The 18,798-nt window shown below is 32.2% G+C and overlaps 1 protein-coding gene across 1 annotated transcript; it reads right to left on the bottom strand.

The window, feature by feature from the left end:
• Nucleotides 1-16,112: 16,112 nt before the first annotated feature.
• Nucleotides 16,113-16,638, bottom strand: BDCG_17707 (uncharacterized protein; the record flags this gene model as incomplete). Its single annotated transcript, XM_045426787.1, has 1 exon — nt 16,113-16,638. The coding sequence occupies exon 1, from the start codon at nt 16,527-16,529 to the stop codon at nt 16,113-16,115; it is 417 nt and encodes a 138-aa protein (XP_045282385.1). The 5' UTR covers nt 16,530-16,638.
• Nucleotides 16,639-18,798: the final 2,160 nt, after the last annotated feature.

Consider the following 18,798-nt stretch of genomic DNA (forward strand, 5'->3'; position numbering starts at 1 on the left):
GAGTCACAGACTTATGAAGAGTGAATTATCAATCAGTTCTGTAAGAATCAGAACAACAGAGAATAGATTTATCAGAGAAAGATAATAAGATATAGAGAGATTTATATCTGACTGCTAAGTAGAGAGAGAGAGCTTCACAAGCTTCTGTAAACAGAGTGTATAATAGAGAGATTAAGAAAAAGAGTCTCTGCTTTATCTATTCTAAATCAGAATATCTTCACATAAACTATTCAGATAAATTAAAATAGAAATTTGAGAAGTTATGAACAGAGTCAGTAACAGTCTTCTTAAGAGTCTTGAAGCTGATATCTGAATCTGTTACTCTCTTAATGAAAATGCTTACTTATGAGAAGAGACTGCACTGCAGTGCTACTGCTCTGCAAGTATGAAAAGTATTGATAAACTCAGAATCTCAGGTCACTGTAGTGTCTCTAAAGCTTACAGAGTAAATGAGCTGAATAATGAAACTGAGAATCTGCTCTTATAATAAGCAGAGTGTGAGAACTCAGACCTGAGAGCTGAGAGACTCACAAGAGTCATCTTTGAATTGCAAGATCTCTTCAGAATCTGAAGAAGATTTATGAAAACTGTAATTATCACAGACATCACAGATGATATATACTTGAGACTTGTATAACTTCAAAGACATAATTCACACATAGCTGTTCATAAGTCAGGTTTATACTTCTGATCAGTGTTGACAGACTCACTCACAGAGATAGAATCAGTTAATATTACAGAGTTAATTAGAGAAGACAAGCTCATCTATATAATAACTTTATAAATATCTGAGAACTTTGCAGTTATAAAAACTGAGCTTCAGATATCAGAGAAATACTGAGATCTTACAGAGATATTCAGCTTAGTAAAGATAGCTGAGCTTTCTTCTCACTATGAGAAGAATCTGATAATATATTTGATAGAAGAATAGAAACTCTTCTGAGAATCAATATATAAGCTCTCTCATCATGAGACAGAGGTCTTGTCACTTGTAAGCCTATATAAAGAAGAATCTGAAGAATAACTTTAGCTGATCTTCACAGATCTCTGTGAAAGCCTCTGTGATATTCATGAAGAAGAAGAATAAAGATCTTAGATTATATATAGACTACTGTGATCTGAACTTTAAGATAATAAAGAGTCACTATTCTCTGTCTCTGATTGAGAATGTAATCAACTGTCTCACAGAAGCTGTTATATTCACACAACTGAATATAATTAATATATATACACAGATGTGAATACAGTCTGAGAATGAATAAAAGACTGTCTTTAGAACTACACTGAAATTATTTGAATATCTAGTGAGGTCTTTTAATTTCACTAATACTTTCACAGTATTTCAGTCTTTTATTAATAAAACACTTTATACATATCTGAATATCTTTATAATAATATATCTGAATAATATGATGATATACTTTATAAAGAAGAAAGAATACACTGAGTATATATAAAGTGTGTTAAAGGCTCTAGATAAGACAGAACTGTATATTAAGCTTACAAAGTACAACTTCAGTACTTATCAGATTAATTTTCTAGAATATATAATCACTGCAGATAATATTCAGATGAAATCTTCACAGATTAAGACTATTCTATTATGATTAGAGTTAACTAGTATTCATGAGATTCAGATCTTTCTAAGCTTTGTGAATTTCTATAGACAGTTTATCTTTGTATTTATAAGAATCTCTTTAACTCTTACAGACATGCTGAAGAGTAGAAATAAGAAGAAGTCATTTTATAAATAGAGAATGAAAAGATTATTAAGAAGAAAGAGCTGTGAGAACTTTCTTATCTTAGAAGCTTATGAGATCTTTACAAGATTGAAACAGATATTCATGCACACAGTGATACTGTTTTACTTTAATCTCTTACTCTTAATCAGACTGAAGACAGATGTCTTCTTGTTTATAATTTCAGAAATAATCTTATAACTACAGTTAAATGAGAACTAAGTTTCAGTGATCTTTTTCTCATAGAAGATATAACTCACAGAGATCAAGTATAACATCTATAATCAAGAGCTTCTTATAATAGTCAAATTCTTCTATCACTAATATCACTACTTTGAGAGTCTTGTAATAGTGATTACTGTTAGAACTAATTATAACAGCTTATAACAGTTTACTTCAATCAAGAAACTCTTACAGTGACAGATTCACTGAGCTTAGAGACTGAGTAAGTTCTGTTTCAACATAGAGTATATTAAGAGAATTAAGAACTCAGTGAATGAACTCTCTCACAGATCAGACTATGTTAAGAAGATCAGAATAACAGATATAGAGAGATTAGAGAAGATAGAAAAGCTTCACAGAATGCTTAAACTGAGTGTTATAAAGAGATTGACTAAAGAGTCTCTTAATTCCCTGTAAAAGAAGAGAGAAGAGAGAGAAAAGAAGCCTGTACAACTACTCTGTATAACACTGAGAGTTAATACTCTGAAGATCTCTGTGAGAGTTCTTGAAGAGAGTATCTATAATCTGAAGAGTTTGCAGGCTTTGAGAAGTGCTGTGAAAGATCTGATGTAGAAAGAAACAGAGTATAAGTCTTTATAAGATCTTCTATTCAGATTGTTTGAACTGCAACTGAAGAATGAATATACTCAGTATATTTAGAAACTGCTCATAGCAGAAATTAATTCTACAGAAATAAAGAATTGAAGAGACTTAAATATTCTCTTATAAAGAGAGAGCTGAATTTATATACTTATAAATGAGTTTCTATACATAGAACTTATTAAAAAATATCATGACTCTTCTCTAATGAGTTATTTTACAGACACTAGAACTCATAAGTTGCTCATAAGAAAATACTTCTAACTGAAGATGTGAGAACTTGTAAAGAAGATAGTGAATTCTTATACTATTTATCAGAATTCACAGATAGTACAGTTCAGATTATATGAAGAACTTAATTCTCTATTTATTCTACAGAAACCTTGAAAATAGCTAGAAATGAATGCTCTTATAAGTCTCTCTAAAAGTAAGAACATATATGATGCCTGCTTTGACAGTGTGCTGATGATAGTGAATCACTTTATCAAGATAACACACTTTACACTCAGCTGCAAGAACTTGAAGTTAAAGAATTTAACTTATATCTTTATCTGTGATATGATCTGATTGCATGAATTATCTGTGAATATTATCTCAGACAGAGAATCAATCTTTGTAAAAGAGTTCTAATCTGATCTGATAATTATACTGAAGATCTTATGAGATCTAAGCACAGCTTTTCATTAACAGACAGATGATCAGATAGAATATCTAATAAGTATATTAAAATAGTATCTGCAGTGCTTTGTTAATTACAATCAGAATGACTGAATATATTAATTATTACTTATAAAGTTTGTATATAACAACTTAAAGCATGTTAGCATAGATAAAACTCTCTTTGAGATACTTACTGAGACTCACTTACAGATAATCTTGATAAACCTGTGAGAGTACACTATAGAGTGTGATAATATCTGTGATCAGACTGAGAGAATTCAGAATATCAGAGAGAAAGTCTGTAAATTCTTGAGAAAGACTCAAGAGTATCAGAAGAGATACTATGACTTTAAGCACATTATAAAGAGTTTTAAGAAAGATAATAGAGTTTGACTAAGTTTACAAAATATTATCATACAGAGATCTAGTAAGAAGCTGAATCTCTTATAGACAGAGTCTTATAAGATTATAAAGAAAGTTAACTTATAGTTTTACAGATTAAAACTGTTATCTGAGTTATAGATATATAATGTTTTTCATGTCTCTTGACTTCATGAATATAAGAAATTCTTAGAAGAGAACTCTGTGACTCATTACTCTGTTTATCAAGTACTAGAGAGTGAAAGAGAATATCAGATTAAAGAAATTATTAACTTAGAGAAGTGAGATTACAAGCTCTGATTCAAGATTCAGTGATAAGAATACTGTCACGCTCCCGGCCGCGTCAAGGCCCCGCTGCGGTTCCACACGGCTCATCGCTTCCATGCGGATGATTTCATCCATTCTGCAGACTGTCTGAACCGGTTTCCAACCGCTCTATAACATCATTCGGATATATCATAGAAAGATCTGATTGATGAATATGAGAACCTCACTTCTATATGAGGTCAGCAGATTACTTTTCCTTGGTAGTGAGACACTGCTGAGGTATCACTCTGACTATTCTCACTCATGGAATGAGAGGAGGTATCCGCTCATTGTCTATATAGAATAGCTAGATGCTGGCTTCTTATGAAAGAAGTCAGTGATTTGTTTTACTTCTACTGAAATATATACAAGAGTTACTGCATGCCTTATACAATCTTCTTAGTATACTAAGTATCATATCTGTGATATTCTCACAATAATTCTGTAGTTTATGAGCTTGCTATTCAAGCAAGATAGTCAAGCTCACTTATACAGCTTTTTAAATAACTACTTCTATGTGATGCTGCTGACTAGTCACTGCTTTGATTCTGTCACATTACAATTTGAATCACTTAACCTGATTATACATTTGAATCAGTTGAGCTCTAACAGACTGATATGACCTCACACACCTGTGCTGAGACAGACTCAACCTCACTCTCTGAGAGAAACACTACATCATCTTCTAGAGTGTGTACACCTCTACCCCGGCAGAAATCCGAGATTTCTGAACTGTAAGAAATCCCGCTCCTCGCGGATCCTTTACCTCTATTCCTATCTCTCGCGTAACCAATAGGGCTAGCAGCCCTTGGCTACACACAACTATATAGACTGGAGTTCATGAATACTATTCATAACTCAGCTTGAATACTATTATACATTTGACCTCTACATTTTATCTTTCTATTGTGAATACTTCTAGTAGTTAACAGTATATATCATATCAAGCTGCAAACACTTAAATAATCATCTGTGAGCACTTATTCTTACATTTCAAGCTCAGTCAGTCAGCAATCATCTATTATAACTGAAAGAAATAGAAACTTATATGCTTCAACTTCTGCAAACTCTACTGCAGATACTCAGAAGCAGCTATCTGAATTATGAATAATCTCTGTAAAAGAAGTTTCAGAGAACTTATCAATTACTCACAGAATATCATTCTCTGTATCTATGACAGAGAAACTCTCTGAATTCATGAATAAACTAATCTCAGTAAAGAACATTCTTGAGCATCTCTCACAGAATCAAGCTATTTTTCTATAAGAAATGCTTACTATCTGTAAACACTCTCAAACTGAGTCTCTAGACATAATCTTCAGAGATACTTATAAACTGAAAAGAAACTTTCTTAAGCTGTGATCACTTAAGATTACTTATCAAATCATAATCTATAAAAGCTTTTACAAGTTTGTATTTGAAATTGACTCACAAGCCTGACTATGTGATATGAAAGATGAAGAAGCTATTATCTATATAATAACAGATCTCTATTACACTGAAGTCAAGAACTGACTAAATTATCTAGAGAATAATAATAAGAGATCTCACTGATCTGTTCTCAAGATCTATCTAAAGAGTAAGTTAAGAGACTTTATAAGCTGAATAGAGAACATCTGAGCTATAATTATTAATATTAGAAAAAGAGATAAGAAATCTGATGAAGACTACTCACAGTACTTTATAAAATTATGATATGAATTAAGATCTGTGAAAACAGAGCTCTGAAACCAGATCTGAATGATAATATTTATAAAGAGACTGAATAAAGATATGTAGAACAAGCTCATTGAGTAAGACTCTAAGCTCTTAACTCTGAAGAAACTGATGACTCTCATTCACTGCTTACAGATTACTGTGAGAGTCACAGACTCATAGAGAGTGAATCACTGATCAGTCTCATAAGAGTCAGAATAACAGAGAACAGATTTATTAGAAAAAGATAATAAGATATAGAGAGATTTATATCTAACTACTAAGCAGAGAGAGAGAGCTTCACAAGCTTCTGTGAACAGAGTGTATAATAGAGAGATTAAGAAAAAAGAACTCTGCTTTATCTGTTCTAAATCAGAACATCTTCACACAAACTGTCTGAATAAATTAAAATAGAAATTTAAGAAGTTATAAACAGAGTCACTAACAGTCTTCTTAAGAATCTTGAAGCTAACATCTGAATCTGTTACTTCTTCAATGAAAATACTTACTTATAGAGAGAGATCACACTACAGTACTACTACTCTGTAAGTATGAAAAGTATTGATGAACTCAGAATCTCAGATCACTGTAATATCTCTAAAGCTTGTGAAGTGAACAAGCTGAAAGATGAAGACTGAGAATCTACTCTTATAATAAGCAGAATGTGAGAACTCAGATCTGAGAACTGAGAGACTTATAAGAGTCATTTTTGAATTATAAGATCTCTCTGAAATCTGAAGAAGATTTGTAGAAACTGTGATTATTACAGACATCACAGATGATATGTACTTAAGACTTATATAACTTCAAAGACACAATTCACATATAACTGTCTGTGAGTCAGGTTTATACTTCTGATCAGTGTTAACAGACTCACTTATAAAGATAGAATCAGTTGATGCTGCAGAGTTAATTAGAGAAGATAAGCTCATTTATATAATAACTTTATAAGTGTCTGAGAATCTCACAGTCATGAAAACTGAGCTTCAGATATCAGAGAAATACTGAGATCTTACAGAGATATTCAGCTCAGTAAAGGCAGCTGAGCTTCTCTTTCACTATAAGAAGAATCTGATAATAGATTTGATAGAAGAATAGAAACTCTTCTGAGAATCAAGCTATAAGCTTCCTCATTATGAGACAGAGGTCTTACAGATCTATATAAAGAAGAATCTGAAGAATAACTTTATCTGATCTTCACAGTTCTCTGCAGAAGCCTCTGTGATATTTGTGAAGAAGAAGAATAAAGATCTTAGATTGTATATAGATTACTGTGATCTGAACTTCAAGATAATAAAGAGCTGCTATTCTCTGTCTCTGATTAAGAATGTAATCAACTGTCTCATAAGAGCTGTTATATTCACATAACTGAATGTGATCAATGTATATACACAGCTGTGAATACAGTCAGAGAATGAATAAAAGACTGTCTTTAGAACTGCACTGAGATTATTTGAATATCTAGTAATATCTTTTAATCTGACTAATATTCTCACAGCATTTCAGTCTTTCATTAATAAAACACTTCATACATATCTGAATATCTTTGTGATAATATATCTGAATAATGTGATGATGTACTTTATAAAGAAGAAAGAACACACTGAGTATGTATGAAGTGTGTTAAAGATTTTAGATGAGATAGAACTGTATATTAAGCTTACAAAGTGCAACTTCAGTATCTACTGAATTAATTTCCTAGAATATGTAATTATCACAGATGATATTCAGATGAAATCTTTAGAAGTTGAGACTATTCTATCATAACTGAAGTTAACTAGTATTCATGAGATTCAGATCTTTCTGAGCTTTGTGAATTTCTATAAATGATTTATCTTTGTATTCATGAGAATCTTCTTAACTCTTACAGACATGCTGAAGAATGAAAATAAGAAGAAGTCATTCTATGAATAGAGAATGAAAAGATTCTTAAGAAGAAAGAACTGTAAGAACTTTCTTACTTCAGAAGCTTGTAGAGTCTTTGTAAGATTGAAACAGATATTTACAGATACAGTGATACTGTTTCACTTTAATCTCTTACTCTTAATCAGATTAAAGACAGATATCTTCTTCTTTACAATTTCAGAAATAGTCTTATAACTACAGTTAAATGAGAACTGAGTTTCAGTGACCTTTTTCTTACAGAAGATGTAACTCACAGAGATCAACTATATCATTTATAATCAGAAGCTTCTTATAATAGTGAAATTCTTCTGTCACTGATATCACTACTTTGAGAGCCTTATAACAGTGATTACTATTAGAACTGATTATGATAGCTTATAATAGTTTGCTTCAATTAAGAAACTCTCACAGCAGCAGATTCACTGAGCTCAGAGACTGAGTAAGTTCTGATTCAAGATAGAATATATTAAGAGAATTAAGAACTCAGCAGACAGACTCTTTTACAGACCAGACTATGTTAAGAAGATCAGAGCAACAGATACAGAGAGACTAGAGAAGGCAGAAAAGCTTTATAAGATACTCAGACTGAGTGTTGCAAAGAGATTGATTGATAAGTCTCTCAATCTCTTATAAGAGAAGAGAGAAGAGAGAGAGAAGAAGCCTGTATAACTACTCTCTATAATACTGAGAGTCAACACTCTGAGAATCTCTGTAAGAATTCTTGAAGAGAGTATCTATAATCTGAAGAATTTGTAAGCTTTGAGAAGCACTGTGAAAGACTTGATATAAGAAAAGACAGAGTATAAGTCTTCATAAGATCTTCTATTCAGATTATCTGAACTACAACTGAAGAATGAATATACTCAGCATATTTAAAAACTGCTCATAGCAGAGATTAACTCTGCAGAAATAAAGAATTGAAGAGACTTAAATAGTCTCTTATAAAGAGAGAGTTAGATTTATATATCTGTGAATGAGTTTCTATACATAGAACTTATTAAAAGGTATTATAACTCTTCTCTAGCAGATTATTTTACAGATACTAGAACTTATAAGTTGCTTATAAGAAAATACTTCTGATCAAAGATACAAGAACTTGTGAAGAAGATAGTGAATTCTTATACTATTTATCAGAATTCATAGATAGTGCAGTTCAGATTATATAAAGAACTTACTTCTCTACTTATTCTACAGAAACTTTGAGAATCACTAGAAATGAATATTCTTATAAATCTCTCAGAAAGTAAGAACATATATAATATCTGTTTTAACAGTGTACTGATAATAGTGAATCACTTTATCAAGATAACACACCTTATACTTACTTACAAGAACTTAAAGTCAAAGAATTTGACTCATATCTTTATCTGCAATGTGATTTAGTTGTATGAGTTATCTATAAATATTATCTCAGACAGAGAATTAATCTTTGTAGAAGAGTTTTAATTTAATCTGATGACTATACTGAAGATCTTATAAGATCTAAGCACAGCTTTTTATTAATAAACAGATAATCAGATAGAATATCTGATAAGTATATTAAAACAGTATCTGCAGTACTTTGTCAATTATAATCAGAATGACTGAGTGCATTGATTATCACTCACAGAGTTTATATATAATAATTCAAAGTATATCAGTATAGATAAAACTCTCTTTAAGATACTCACTGAGACTTATTCACAGATGATCTTGATAAACTCATGAGAGTATACTATAGAATGTGATAATATCTGTGAACAGGCTGAGAGAATTCAGAATATTCAGAAGAAAGTCTGTGAATACTTGAGAAAGACTCAAGAGTATCAGAAGAGATACTATGACTTCAAGCATATTATAAAGAGTTTCAAGAAAGATGATAGAGTCTGACTGAGTCTAGAAAATATTATCATATAGAGATCTAGTAAGAAGCTGAATCTCTTACAGACAGAGTCTTATAAGATTATGAAGAAAGTTAGTTTACAGTTCTACAGATTGAAACTGTTATCTGAGTTATAGATATACAATGTTTTTCATGTCTCTTTACTCTGTAAATATAAGAAATTCTTAGAAGAGAACTCTATAACTCATCACTCTATCTATGAAGTACTAGAGAGTAAAAGAGAATATCAGATCAAAGAAATTATTGACTCAGAGAAGTAAGATTATAAGCTCTGATTCAAGATTCAGTGATAAGAGTATTCTGACAAGATGAATAAGTTCACTTAAGAATCATTCAGACAGATAAGATATCTGTAGAAGCTGAGACATGACTTTTATACTGTAAATTCTGATAAGTCAGAATAATACAGTCTTTGCTAAGAACCTGATTATAATAAAGACATTAACACTGTTATTTGTGAATTCTAGTCTATAAGATGATGAGTTTCTACTGAGATGAACAGTCTGCAGTGTATGCAAGAGAAGAAGAAATCATATTCTCATTAAAGCTAAAAAATAAGAAAAATAAACAGAGTTATGAACACAATTTAGAGATTAATAAAGAAAAAACAAAGAAAACTCACACTTACATTCTTAACATCTGTAACACTCAACTCTCTTATAACTATCAATTTCTCTCTTCAAAGAAGTAGAGAGTATTATATCTATGATACAGATAATTATTACATTTGATGCAAAGACTGCTAGAAATGCACAGACTTCAGAGAAGCTGAATATCAGAATGTATACAGTTACAGCAGAGTCTTGAAAACTGATCATCTGTATATATGATCACATATCTCTTATAAAGCTGTATCTGCTCTCTCAGTTATACTGAAGTATTCAGTCTGAAAACAATTAAGATATGAAGAGAGAGCTTATCTGTTCAGATTAACTTCTGTCACAAATTCATGACATTTGCATTGTCTTGATTACCTGAATTTTACAGGTATCTGAGAACTCATCTCTCATTGATAATGAGATTGTGAAAATACACTGTGATGTGAGAATCATTGATAGAGAATCTAGATATATTTGCATATATCTGATCAGAAATTGTATGAGTAGGAAAGAAGTGATCATAGATCTGCAGAACTGCAGAAGACACTGACAACATCAGAAGCTTTATAAGAACTATCAGCTAGAGTCTGTAAGAAATTACTTATGAGAGAACTTACAGCAAAGAGAGAGACTATACTGCTTGAAGTCAGAGACTGATCTGAAGAAGGCAGAGAGTTGACCACTGATCTGAAGATCAGATATAGTAACAGAGCTGAAGAGAGTGAAGACACAGTCATGAGTAGCAGCACTTCTGCTTCATCAGCTAGTAAAAAGTGATTAGAGAAGTTATGAAAACACTCACAAGAAGCTCAGTAGCAGTCAGACATTGTTATGAAGATATTAAAATTGAAAAATTTTTATTCTTAAGAAGTTCTTGAATCAATATATGAATATTGTCAGAAACACTCTCTCTCTGTCATCTGAGTAAAAACACTTCATGAATAAATGAAGATACTCACAGTTTATAAGAATGAGAGCTGTTATAAAAAAAGAGAAAAGAAGATGAAATTCTATAGACAGATCTGAGATATTTATACTACTTTAGAGAGATTTACTTACACTGTGAGTGATTCTGTGAAACAGTCAGATTACTCTAGTAAATAAGAGTAATTGTAAATTACAGATCTGAATCTTTCTATATGATTATAAAGAGTGATTATAGACTGCAGACATCTTAATTCTACAATTCTATAGAGTTAGTAAAAGAATGAAAAATTCCTTACAATTCTACAGTGTTAAAGAACAATAATTTATAAGAATGAGTAAAAGATCAACTTATAAATACTTCTCTTTAATGAGAGTGATCTCATAGAGAGTGATTCATCTGTAAGATGAATCTATGTGATAGTTATATAAGAACTTTATGAAAATGATTAAGAGTCAACTGAAACTCTTCTGTATAAAAGATATAAGATGAATCTGTGTGATAGTCAGAGAAGAATCTGTAGACTATAAAGAATCTTATAAAATAAGAAACTGAGTGACAGACTCTTTTCTCTTCATGATAATAAGAAACTTTTCCTCACTGAGATTTTTATAGATGCAAAGAATTTTTAGTGAGTATCACTGCAGTGCTGAGCTGATTCTATGAGATTACTCAGTGAAAGGCTTCACAGACAAAGCCTTAGAGAGAAAGAAGTATGTAAGAAATCTCACTTCTCACAGATTCTTTATCTCTATTTCTATCTCTTATGTAATCAATAGAGCTAGCAGCCCTTGACTACACATAACTATATAGACTGAAGTTCACAAATACTATTCATAACTCAGCTTGAATACTATTATATATTTAACTTCTACATTTTATCTTTCTACTGTAAATACTTCTAGTAGTTAACAGTACATATCACGCCAAGCTGCAAACACCCGAATAATCGCCTGCGAGCACTTATTCTTACATGAACTCACTGTGTATTTTGGCATGAGCTCTTCAATCATTCTGCCACCGCCGCGGCCTCTACACACCTACATCTATCATGGAGATAGAGAGATTAAGGTCAGAGATTCTCTGAGATACAAGAGAAACATCTTGTCTGAATTTCACAGCTTTACCTGTACTCTTGAATGAAAATTCCACCTTAACCTGAGTCAGTATAATACTCATGAGATATGAGTAATATACACTGCTAACATCCTTGAAGGCATCTCTGTGACTACTTGAGTCATTAAGAAGAGAGATCTTGAGTGAATCAATACTGCTATGACTTAGAAAGAATTCAAGAACTTTTTACTGAATTAAATCAAAGATCACTGCAACTGCAGCTTCACAGTGATGCAGCAGTTCAACTCATTACATCAATGAGATGATGAAAATCCTTTCAATTTCAATGCAAGATTTGAAGAATATTGAGAGGAATTGACTGATGATTTGAATCAATTAAAAACACAGCTTTATCTCATGAAGCTGACTCACAAGGTGTGAACAATGATATTATAATATCAGAGTTCATCAATCAATTGCACTGAGCTTGTCAACCTGGCTTTTCAGATCTATTTGAATAATCAATTCTCTGAGAAAAAGATCAACAAGATCTCTTCTAAACAATTAATAACAGAATCTAAACAGTGTCATAATGACTTCAGTGTGAAGAAAGTAAAGAAGAATTTCAAGTGTTCTGATTCTTCACTCACTGTGAAGAAACATTAAAAAAGATTTGACAAAGATCTCTATTTTAACTGTGAAGCTGGTGATTACTATGCTAGTAATTGTAAGAAGCTGAAGAAGGAAAGAAACTGAGAAGACATCTTCTCAAAGTTGACTTCTCTTCTGACAAACATATTCATGGAAGATAAAGAAGAGAAAGAAAAGAATTGATAATTCTCACATCTCTGAGTTCATGTTACAATCACAATGCATACTCTGAATGAGAAGATATCAGTGAGATGTCTACTCAACTCTGAGATGAATACTAACTTCATATTCTATTTCTTTTCTTTAATGAAGGATTGAAAGAAGATAGGTTCATCAGATCATGTGAAATTTATGAATGAAATGAAATGCCACTGTTTTAGCATAATTCAAGCAAAGTGTGTGATCACAGACTAAGAAGAAATCTTCAAGAAAAGCAGTCTGCTCCTTCATGCAGTTAATATCATAGATGAGAATGTCATTCTAGATCTTCTATAATTGAGAGAAAACAATTCTCTCATTGACTGAGTCACTCAGATATGATGGTACTGTCTCACTAATGAAGAGACAGTGATAGAGGAATCTGAAGAGTTTCATCAGAAGAATCTTGAGAAAAAGATTGAGTTGATATACTGTGTAGCAGGTGATTGAAACTTAAAAACAGGTGAAGAAGTCATCACTCTCACTGCAAGATTAGCAGCAGTATCTGTCATTCAAGACAGATGTACATAATATCTCTTTATAGATTTTAAGAATGTCTTTTCAGAAAGAGAAGCAGTGAAGTTTTCTGATATTAAAATGTGACATAAGATTTATCTTGAAGACAGTGCAATGACACTGTATAAGTCTCTTTACAACTTGTCTGTAAAGAAGTTGAATGTTCTGTGTAAATATCTTGAAGAAGTGCAATCAAAGAACTGAATATATTCATCAAAGAGTCTGACAGAGACATCTATACTCTTTGTACTCAAGAAGAATGATAGACTATGTCTATGTGTAGACTACAGAGGTCTCAATAAGATGACAGTTAAGAATTGCTATTCATTACTGTTAATCAATGAGATGATTGATTGATTATCTGAAGTAAAGATGTTCTTGAAGATTGATATATGAAATATCTATCATAGAATCAGAGTTAATGAAGATGATGTTTGAAAAATGACTTTTCATATCAAGTACAGCAATTTTGAATATCTTGTTTTATCTTTTGATCTTTGTAATGCTTCAGCCATCTTTCAAATCTATATAAATGAGATGCTGTGAGGCCTTGTTAATGTCTTCTGCATAGTATATCTGAACAATATTCTAATCTTCTCAAAAACAGAGAAAGAACACAATACTCATGTTTGAGAAGTGTTGAGTTGCTTGAGACAGTATCAACTCTATGCAAACACTGAAAAATGCTCATTCTACATGCAGAAGATTGATTTCTTAGATTATATTATTAAGGTGAATGACATTTCAATGGACAGGAGCTGAGTCTCTGTCATTGAGAATTGACTGACACTGCGGATGTATCATGAGGTGCAGATGTTTCTAGAATTTGTAAATTTCTACAGATGATTCATCTATACATATTCATAAATTACTGCTCTTCTTACAGATCTGTTGAAGAGAAGTGTGAAAGACAGAAAAACAGAACTGTTTACTCTCACTTAAGATGCTGTGTAGGTATTTGCAGAATTGAAACAAGCTTTTGCAGATGTCACAATGCTGAATCATTTTAATCTCAACTTACTCAGTCAGTGTGAGACTGATACATTCAGAAATGAGATCTGTGAAATCTTTTCACAGTTGACATCAGAGGTCTTTCAATGTTGAAAGAATCAGAAGATAATCATCTCTGAGAAAACAGGCAATGAATTACCTGTGAAAGAAGGCTTTTTCACAGAGTTTATAAGACACTGTGAATGAAGATCAGTGATCTTCTTCTTCAAGAAGTTATCACTCACACAGAGAAGATATGATACTCATGATCAGAAGATGTTAGTAATTGTTGAATTCTTTAAGATCTGATGACATTATCTTCAGAGTAGTAAGTATTCAGTGTAAGTTCTCACTGATCATGCAAATCTGCATTACTTCTTGACAACAAAGAGCTTGACAGAACATCAAGTCAGATAAGTGAAGCTGCTTTCAAAGTATGATTTCTATATCTGATATCATTCAGATCAGCTTAATCTTACTGATGCACTGTTTAAACAGTCTGATTATAATATTATTGATGCAGAGAAGAATTCTACAAAAGAATCTCTGTCATCACTGCAGAAGAAGCTGGCTGCAGAGAGTTGAGATTCTCTAAAGCTTGAGAATGGCGCTGAAGAGGCAGCTGTGTGACTCAGTATAGAAGATGAAAGAGAATTCAGGTCTCTGTAAGAGACTGATACTGAAGATCATGAGCTTCTTGTATCATATCTTGCAATCATTGAATTGACAAAGAATGAAACAGTCTACAATCTTTCAATCTGACTACTTTTGAAATTCATTGATAAATTACAGAAGAGAGACATCTCTACTGCAGCTTGAATTCAGAAGTTGAAGAAGAAAGAGTTCAGTTTGAACTTGAAAGAGACAGACTCTGAGCAGGGTGATGTCACTAAGAAATCAAGTCACTGATAACTAGGAGAATGTGAACTTCTACTGCTGAATGATTCAGTCTTTGTCTCTTATTATTATTATTATTATTCTTCAATTATAGATGTATGCAGTCAGAGACTATGACATCTACCTGAGAATCTTTAGTTCTCAGAGTTTTTCCTATATCTATAGAGTCAACTATTATACATTTATCAATTTCAAATATGCAAAATCAGAAAATTTCAGCCCAGAATATAAAAACTGTTTACAAATTGCAGTATTTCAACACCTTCTGATAGTTTGAAACCATTTGGAAATATTATGACAAAAGAAAAGAGAACATAGTCTTAAAGATAGACACATTAAATAGATAGAGAAAAGAACAGAAGGAAACAAGTACAGTAAAGAGAGACTATAACAAAACAAAATTATTAAAAGATAATATATAGCTGTTTTAACAGACTATATCTAGTCAATTTCCACCTCTTCATATTCAGATACTTCTGAATTCAGTCATTTTCTTGTAGCTGCTCTAGTTTCTGATAGAAAGTCTATTAAGTATTTAGTTCCTGTCTCAGTTGAGAATAAGAACCTCATAATTAATTGATTTAAATCATACTTCTTCTTTAATCTGACTCTGAGACTATTGTATAATGCACAATGCATTACAATATGCTCAGGATTTTCATTCACATTGCAGAATGAGCACTCTGTTGAATCAAATCTATCATCAAATCTTTGTATATAAGATTTGAAATAACCATGTCCTAGTTTCAGCTGAATTATAGATGAGAATATTTTCTTTTTACATTTAATTGAACAAGATTTCCACTTTGGTTTTGTCTCAAATCTTGAATAATGTATACTCTTCTTTTGTTTCTGCCAGCTTTCATTCCACTTGTTTAAACAAGATTCTTTCAAAAAAACAACCGCTCCACCACGAACTCGCTCAATTTTTCGAATAAGAACCCGCCGATAGATCCATCGAAAAGCCCTCGATCATACGAGCATTCTGACCCCATCGCTGACCGCATACCCTGTGTGGTGGTGGAGTTATCCAGCCAAACGTGAACCGGACGTTGTTCGAAACTCCTGTGTGGGAGTATCCCCCGTTCTCCCCTACCACACCACAACCCCGGGCCAAAGTGCCATACAAATTGTAAGGTGAAGAGACCTAGCCATATGCACCAATCTTCTCGATTTTGGAAGATCCCCGATCTGTAGTTGTGGAGATATCTGAGGAGCGACCTCCGCGAAAACCCTGTCCATCTTTGATGTTCCAAAACACCAACGCCAAGTCCCACCGTTGTACCGCCCTTCCTAATCTGGCCCATCCCCGGCAGAAAAATACAAAAAGATACCTCGGCGATAATATCAAGCACATAACCAACGGCCACTTCTGAAGTGCAACCTCCGCGGTCTGTCTTCAGTGTATCTGGACATCAACGCCAAGTCTCGCCCTCGTACCACCCCTCTCAATCTGGCCCATCCCCGACAGAAAAGTACAAAAAGATACCTCAGCAACTGTACTCAATACATAATCAGCAGACACGACAACTATAAAATCAGTATACCCCAAGGTCTGACTGAGCCTTTGATCCCTGCACAGTGAGATATATTAAATCTAGTTTTAATACCTCAATATTCAATAGATTCTGCAAGGGATTGAGAACAGCAACACTAGATTTCTATTAAATTTGAGAATTAACTCTATATTGATATAATCATTGACAAAGTCTTCTATTTTGAGATATAAATAACCAGTTCCTCTACATCTCGCTGGCAATATTTATATTATCATATAGAAACAGACTTATATTCTCTATAATATCAAGACTCTGAAGAGGGAAAGTCTTGATAGAGGGTATACAGTAGTGCATATCTTAGCAGTTTCTATCTCATTCTTCTGCAGCAGTTAATGCAAAAAAAAGATTTTAGAAATAGTTTTTTACTTCTCTTAAAAAAGTAAGGTGTTTTTCTCTGGGTTTTATACAATATTCTTACAAAGAATTAAAAACAGAGTTGTTTTCTGTCATAATTTCATATTCTTTTAAGTAAGAATTACTTTTTCAGTGGCTGAAGAGCTTTCATTAATACTTAATTCTTTTTTACACTCTTTATTAACTGATTTGAGTTGCACACCTGTTGTGTGAGGAGAATTGGATAATTTAGAATAAAATTGAATAGTTTTAATCAATTTCTCTTCAAAAAATTGATTTATTTTTTGTCAGTTTTTCTCTCAAAAACTGTCATATCATCTGATTTACTATCAATTGATATCATACTTTTCCTCATTGTATCCCAAGAAAGAGATTGTAAAGATTTTATTGATTTATCTTAAAAATCAATTTTAGTTTATTAGATTCTCTTCAAAAATCTAACCTAGTTACTGAACTAGTGTGAAAAAAATCAGGTGTTTTATACACAAAAGTCTGCAATTCTTCTTTTGAAATAGTCTGACCAACTTTTCAATTGAAAACAGACTTAGAAACCTCTTAATTGAAACAGTCTGACCAACTTTTCAATTTAAAAAGAGTTTAATAAATATCTCAATTGAATTAGTCTGACCAACTTTTCATTGAGTAAGAACAATGAGTTCAAAAGTACACTCAGTTGATGTGAAGAAAGATGCTTTCTCAAATGCTATTCCTGAGATTGAAATTCTGAAGAGAAGAAAGAAAGAAGAGATAGAGAAACAACAAGTTCTTAAAATACAGAAACTTGAAAAAGTAAGTAAAATTCTTGAAAAGCAGTGTCTGAGTGAGATGAATGAAGAAGTTCTGTTAATTCTTCATACTCAGGCTAGACAACTACAGGAAGTGATCAAGTTCAAACTTGGAATTTCAAACACAGTTCAAAAAACTTTGAAAATTTCTAATACAATCACTGACTCTTCAGTTTGCTCTTCTTTCTTTTCTACTTCTTCTTCTTCTTCTTCTTTGAATCAGAAGAAAATGTATGCTCAAGCAGCTGAATCTGCTGCCTCTAAACCTGCTGTCTCTAAACCTGCTGTCTCAAAATCTGCTCAAAATCCTGAGAAAACTGAGAAGAATACTGCTCATGCCTCTATTCATAGAAAAGTGGAAAAGAAAATGCAAAAAGAGAAAAACTTTCAAATCTCCAGAAATAGAAGACTTATTCTCAAAGTCTCAAACCAGGACATTCTGCAAAGAAACAAGCTAAACTCAAATCTCATTTTCAGAATCAGAAATGAAATTAACCAGCAGTTCTTTTCTCAGTTAATGACTGATATTGAAGTTCAAAAACCAGTTATAGCTTCAATTGAATCATCATTCTTTAGAAACTTCATCATTCTGACTACAATGCCTGAATTCAGTGCTGAATTCATTATTCAGAATGAGAATCTCTGAAAGTCAGCAGTAGAATCTTTGTTAAACACAATAATTCTATCTGAAAGAGATGAAAAGTGGGACAAATTCATTCTTCATGATATTTCAGTTGAAATTTTTGACTGTGAAGAAGAAATGCTACTTCTTAAAAATGAATTGAAAGAATACAACTCTATTCAACTGAGAAAGAAGCCTGTATGACTAAATTCAATTGAGTTCAGACAAAGCAGGAGAAATGCCTCTGTTCTAGTAT

The sequence above is a fragment of the Blastomyces dermatitidis genome (assembly GCF_000003525.1).
Source record: "Blastomyces dermatitidis ER-3 genomic scaffold supercont1.10, whole genome shotgun sequence".
Lineage (NCBI taxonomy): Eukaryota > Fungi > Ascomycota > Eurotiomycetes > Onygenales > Ajellomycetaceae > Blastomyces > Blastomyces dermatitidis.